A 7,385-nucleotide genomic window follows, 5' to 3' on the forward strand; every position below is an offset into this window, starting at 1 on the left:
ACTAATAATCCCTATATTAATCAGTAAACGTCCACTATAGTAATCAATAACGAGACCCTGTATTAATCATTAACGGTCCATTGTATTAATCAGTAAACGTCCTCTTTATTAATCAGTAACGGGCCCCTGTATTAATCAGTAACAGACCCCTGTATCAATCAGTAACGTCCCCTGCATTAATTACTAACCGTCCACTGTATTAATCAGTAACGTCCCCTGTAAACGTTCACTATATTAATCAGTATGAGACCCTGTATTAATCAGTAACGGGTCATTTTATTAATCATTAACCATCCCCTGTATTAATGAGTAACAGGACCCTGTATTAATCACTAACACACCCGTGTTATAATCAGTAACCGTCCCCTGTATTAATCAGTAACGTCCAGTGTATTAATCAGTAACGGACCCCTTTATTAATCAGTAACGGACCCCTGTATTAATCAGTAACGGGCCCCTGCATTAATCAGTAACGTCCCCTGTATTAATCAGTAACTGTCCCCTGTATTAATCAGTAACGCCCCCTATTATAATCAGTAAAAGTCCCTTGTATTAATTAATAAGAGACGTTTGTATTAATCAGTAAGGACCCCTGTATTAATCAGTAACAACCCCCTGTATTAATCAGTAAACTTTCCCTGTATTAATCATTAACGGGCCCTTTTATTAATCAGTAACGGACCCCTGTATTAATCAGTAACGGGCCCCTGTATTAATCGGTAAACGTTCGCTGTATTAATCAGTAACGTCCTTTGTATTAATCAGTAACGGGCCTCTATATAAAATCACTAACGTCCCCTGTACTAATAAGTAAACGTCAACTGCATTAATCAGTAACGAGACTCTGTATTAATCAGTAACGGGCCCATGTATTAATCAGTAACGTCCCCTCTTTAATCAGTAACGTCCCCTGTATTAATCAGTAAACGTCCACTGTATTAGTCAGTAACGAGACTCTGTATTAGTCAGAAATGGGCCCCTGTATTAATCAGTAACGTTCCCTGTATTAATCAGTTACCGTCCCCTGTATTAATCACTAACGACCTCTGTAATAATCAGTTACCGTCCTTTGTATTAATTAGTTACCGTCCCCTCTATTAATCAGTAACTGACCCCTGCATTAATCAGTAAAGTCCCCTGTAATAATCAGTAACGAATCCCTGTATTAATCAGTAACGGACCCCTGTATTAATCAGTAACGTCCCATGTATTTATCAGTTAACGTTCCCTGTATTAATTACTAACGTCCCTTGTATTAATCACTAAACGCACCCTGTATGAATCAGTAACGTTCCCTGTATCAATCAGTAACAAACAAACATAATTATATGTGTACAAAGTTACATTTTACGACAATCAAACGTAAAGAAATTTTTCAATTTGAAAACGTAATTTGAAACAATTTGAATTACTTTTGTCCATGTATCACGAGACAAAATTCCAAAGCTAGTACCATTAATACATCCCAAAAGAGAAAGATATTGTGTTTCAATACTTTGGCTCCCAAAATTTACATATTCTTCAATAATAATAATAATAATAATAAGACCTTTATTTAACCAGGATTACATATTTAGCGATAACGCTAGTTTTCAATATGGTCCTGCATATAACATACATACAGACAGATATTAGTAAAATAAACACAGATTAAAAGAAGTAGAATACATATAAACTTAAGAAATAATTATGAATGTAAGATAAATAGAATACAAAATGAAGCTTAAAAAGTATGGTGATAATCTCTAAGATAATTTCTCTTAAAACACGCAACACTCGTTGAGTTTCTTATGTTTTGATTCAAGGCATTCCACACTGTGCTCCCTGAAATGCTGAAAGATCTTCTATAATATTCTGTTTTTGCCCTGGGTATATACAAAATATTTGAATAAGAATTTCTAGTTTGCCTCTGACTGACTTCTGATACATATTTAAAAACATTTAAATAATCTGGCATTAAACCATGTAAAACTTTATACACTAAAATGACTTTTCTATAGACAAAGTAATCTGATAGAGGCAACCAGTTAAGTTCTGTAAACATGACATTAGATGGTGTTTCAAAATTTCTGATGTTAAGAATTACCCTTGCAGCTCGTTTTTGCAATATAAAAAGCTTATTCACATTTTCAGCATTTCTTGGATTGCTCCATATAGTACAACAATATGTAAAATGTGGAAAAATCATAGTATGATAGCATAATATCATAGTTCAAGGTCTAACAGATTCAATATATTCTCTAGTAAATGTTCTCTTTCTGAAAAAACATTGAAGCAACTAAGCATTACATGCATGTTATAATTTAAAACATTTTTACCACACAAAGTACATTCTTTTGAAACTATTTTCATAGAAGCAAGTTGCAAGAGACAATTGATAGACCGTCGTTGACCAGGATTTTCATTAAGGATACACCAGATATGACTTGATCTTAATTTACAATGCATTTTCATAAACAACGACATATTCTGACATTGTGATATAGCATTATGCCATTTTCTATCTTCTACTAGATTATATATATATATATATATATATATATATATATATATATATATATATAATTCAATAAAAAAAAAGCAGGAAAATATACAGTTCCAAAATATATTTAAATCACTAGCGCTTTCTGGATTTTAACATCCATCCTCAGGTGAATACAAATTAATAATGAATACAAAGTTATTTATCTTATCACAATAGACGTCTCTAAGACAAACAACTTTGTATTCATTATTAATTTGTATTCACCTGAGGATGGGTGTTAAAATGCAGAAAGCGCTAGTGATTTAAATATATTTTGGAACTGCATATTTTCCTGCTTTTTTATTGAATTATTTTGACTGTGTGATATCAACTCTTTATATTTGGATTTTATATATATATATATATATATATATATATATATATATATATATATATTTAGACCTCGTCAATCTTATTTTGGCAAAACGTGAAATGTGTAGTTTTAAATTGTTTTACCCATTTTCATTTTCTACTTCTTTTAGAGTAAAACAATATTTACAGTGACCATTTTCATCACGGGGACTTTCACAACAACCACAAAAAGAGATACAAAGGCATTTAGCAAATGTGATATTATAGGTTTCTGTGTTTTCATGAATACTTTGTTCCATCTCAGGTAAAGTTTTAACCAATTTATTTAATTCATCGTGCATTCTTTCTATTTTGTCAGCATTACTTTCAAAAAAACAGAATTCCAAGAACTCCTGGTGTTAGTAATACAAATATATACAAAAGAAATGTATTCAAATCAAATGATTTTTCACTGCCAAACGAATTTTCACTGTCAAAAAAGTTAAGTTCATTTAATGTCAAATACATAATGATCAGCAGAAATGATGTCAACATTAGTTTTGCAAAAAGAAAGAATATTTCCCTAGGAACAGGAAAGTAATATCGAACAATATCATCAAAATGTTTTATTTCTATTTCGTTTGTATCTTTTATCTGTAGTATCTTTTGCAACAATAGGTTGTACAATAGAAAAAAAATCAAGGAAAAACTTACTCATGTAAGTAGTGACTGCTGTTAACAGAAGAAAAATATGAACTTGTGTGGAATATAAGTGTGGTATTCTCACAAAAAAGAAATAAATTAAAAATTGTATGAAATTACTCATTCCCATGTACGTCATACTAAATAAAAATCCACTTGCAAACATTACAGAACATTGCAAAGCGAAATATGGACGCCAGTCAGGATTATCTGAAATGTATTTGTAACAATTTACAAGAAATGAAATATAAAACTGATTAAGTATTGGGAATGCTGAGAACAAAATAATCAGAAACACGTTGATTGCAAAATTAATTGGGGAATATAAAAGTCTTAAAAAGAACCGCCATGACTTTTTCACCGACAATGGTATTAAATAAACTTTAAACCAGAACTTCAAGGAAAACATTAGATTCAATCGATTTATGATTTGCATTGATAATGATATACTTTCGTATACGCTTTGGTGGTGCATGTCTGGCAAAAAACATGATACTGGAATTGATCGTAAAAACACAACATCTATCAATACGAACTCATCATTTGATAGCTTGGAAAAAGCTATGGCATTACTGTTAAATTTCACAAGGAAATAAAACTGGATTATTGTCGCTACAACTATAAATATATAATATATGGCCGTTATATCATTTCCATCGAAGGCATAAACGTCCTTGTATATGAAGGCATTTGGTGGAAGGCAACCACTGCAGGTATCAATATAGACGATTTTCACCAAAAATGGTATTGCTGTCACTATAGTAATCAAAAGAGAGACACGAGTTCCGATGATAACAGGTAAGACGTTTCTTCTAAAACATTGGATATTACGGTGCATGTTGCCAGTTTTGAAAATGATATAAAGAAACAGACGACGAGGGGTGTAAGGATAATCAGCTTTATTGTATACAATAAGCTGTCTTTCGCCTTGTGTCCTTTGAGAAGAGGGTGACAATATCAGTGGGTAGTAAGCGAATAATATGAAAATAGTTGCAATGGTAATGTATATAACGGGAGATTTTTCGATTGTGACAGGAGACGAGGAATCATTGTTTTGAAAACAATGGAATCCGTATCCGATAGAGGCATGTGATATTTGGGATAATATTTTTTTCCAATCCTGGTCTTCAAAATATCGATGGCAAAATTGCCCATCTGATCTATTATGAACTTCAAACAAATACTCGTAAACCTGAATCCATAGTCTATCACTGGTGCAATTTTCTTTAGTTTCTATAGTGATGTTCATTTTTAGAGAACGGACATTTCGTTTCATCAATCCCAAGGTGAATACATCGATATCTATTGGATATGATAAAAAGTATTTGTATTCTTCTGTGACCCAGATCCAGTCGATTATCTTATTCCACTCTTTTTGAGTTAGGGAAATGTTCTCAAATGATGGAGAAGAAACATTAACATAAATCACTCCTATTCCATTTGAAACGAGATCTTCAAACTCTCTCTGATATCTCTGGATGTCCACATCAGATACATAACATGGAATAACGTAGAAAGGTTCCATGAAAAGCACCACTGGAAAAATCATCCATATTATCACAGGATTCCTCATATCGTGTCTGAAAGTTAAACCATCAAATACATGTACATGTATCAGGTGCAATTTAATGTAAAAATTATGAAATATATGACGAACATGTATTTTTTTTTTACACTCAGTGTACCTCTCTAATCTATCTGTTTCTCTTAGAGTTGGGTATGTCGGTATTGTAAACAAGTTGTGCTACAATAGTTTAATTTTGTTCGTTTAATGTTATCGAGAATTGTTCACTTACGAAGAGGCGTCACTAACTTTAATTTTCGTACATATAATTCCTTTATCATCCCGTGTAATCGAATTCAATTTCGCTGAGAAAATATTCGTGTAACATCATTTTTTCATATATTTTAGTTAATAGCCATTTGAAATTTGCGGGCGGCTGAGCGGGACAGCCCCCTGACAACGGGCCGATACAGAGATAGCTCGGCCCTTAGGGCGAGACAGCCCTAGGTTCCTAACAGCTGTCTCATCCTAGCTAAGATAGATAGATGCATCAGAGCTGATACATTACACAGTGTATATGGTATTTTGTTTTCCTGATACACAACAGAAAACGTGCCAAATATCATCGCGTTTTATGTCTTAAACTAAAATTAGGATGACAGTCATTCAAACTATCCTATCCATTCATGAAAAATAAAACTGTTCCTGAGAGAGAGAGAGAGAGAGAGAGAGAGAGAGAGAGAGAGAGAGAGAGAGAAGAAAATAAAGACCAGGTAGTATGCTCTTAAATCCCTTAAGAATACGCAACTTTGTGAACGCAGGGAAAATTTGATTTACTTGCCAAATATACATTGTATCAAACACACGTTTCTAACTTCTTCTTGTATCGAAATACATCTTAACCCCTTTCATTGCTTGACAATTGTTCACGATACTCGTTTCGACAATTGCATGTTAAGATCCACCATAATGAGTGCTTCCTTATAGCTCAAATGATGGGACCTCTAATTATAGAATGCACCACTGATTCTTATTGATTTTCTTGACACCTAACACTAATGATAAAAATCAACAACCAATTTATGCGAGGGTTTCAGTGCACAGATTGTTAATGATTTTCTTAAATTCCATTTTTAAAGAACTTCTTGACAAAACAGTGCGACATTTAACTCTGGACACGACAAAAGTCCGGAGTTTCGCCAACCCTTTTATTAAGGATACAAATAAACCCTTTACAAAAAAAGATGGGATTTTATGTCCACAAGACATGCACCAACATTTACACTTGTAACTATTGTAGTTTTTAAGATATTTCACCTGAAATCAAAAAATCCCATGGGATTTTGGAGGGATTTTTAATCCCACTTGGGGGATTTTCACTCCCACAAAAAATCCTATGGGAGAAAAAATATAATTTCTCCCATAGGATTTTAACTCCCATATTTAAATTTAAAATGGAATACAATGTCCCATAGGAGGAAATGTCCCATAATGAACATGAAATGGCAGTGAATATCCTATTTGAGCATGAATGGGAATAAATATCCCAAATAAAACACGGGATGGGGACTTTTATCCCATGAATATATTAATAAAGCAGAAAATTGTATCTTAAAGAGTGTTGTTTGTCATGATTCTTAAGAATGTACTTGCAAGCTAAGGAATGACATTAACTTTATATCTAGTAATTACACTCCTAAATTATGTAGACCTATACATGTGTTAATGGATAAATGTCTAAACAACATGAGAAATTAAATTATATTAGAGCTCTGCATTACTAAACTCTTTCCCATGCAATTTTAATTGTATACATATAACCCTATCACAAAAATATTAGAATAAAATTGAACGGTATTAAATTATGCAGTTAGAACACTAACTTATTTACATGCAGCTGTTCACATTCACTATTTACAACCCTTTACAGGTCGCCAGGTGTGAATATTCACAGGAACCGGTATTTTTGTCTGTAATAATAATAGTAGGCCCTATGGTACCATCCCCAATGAAAAAAAATAACCCAAAAGGAATGGCACCATTTCTTACTCAAAACTTCGCTTCAAAATAATTCGAAAATTCGGCTTTTATCGTCCCCACCCCAATTGTCATTCTGATTCAGTAATCCCAATGCTTTTATTAGGGGTGTATGGTATATACCCCTACTCTTATCATTATGGGGTTCCTCTGATATGTTGTGGAATTTTGGAATAGCCTAGCTTACAGTTACAATTTGTTTACAATATATTAAAATTAGTGTTAATTAAGTGCTTACGGTGAAATCTGCTACTGCTAGATGATGCTAAGTTGTTTCGTGAACCGAATCAGACATCTCCAACAAGATTCTCGAAGATTTAACAACAC

General features: G+C 32.8%; 1 protein-coding gene across 1 annotated transcript; it reads right to left on the reverse strand.

The window, feature by feature from the left end:
* Nucleotides 1-3,143: 3,143 nt before the first annotated feature.
* Nucleotides 3,144-5,090, reverse strand: LOC125656374 (uncharacterized). The gene is made up of 2 exons (XM_048886979.2): nucleotides 4,349-5,090; nucleotides 3,144-3,528 (listed from the first exon to the last, which is right to left on the reverse strand). Exons 1-2 carry the CDS (start codon nucleotides 5,088-5,090, stop codon nucleotides 3,203-3,205), a joined length of 1,068 nt encoding a protein of 355 aa, XP_048742936.1. The 3' UTR covers nucleotides 3,144-3,202.
* Nucleotides 5,091-7,385: the final 2,295 nt, after the last annotated feature.

This window comes from Ostrea edulis, chromosome 7, assembly GCF_947568905.1.
Source record: "Ostrea edulis chromosome 7, xbOstEdul1.1, whole genome shotgun sequence".
Classification (NCBI taxonomy): Eukaryota; Metazoa; Mollusca; class Bivalvia; order Ostreida; family Ostreidae; genus Ostrea; species Ostrea edulis.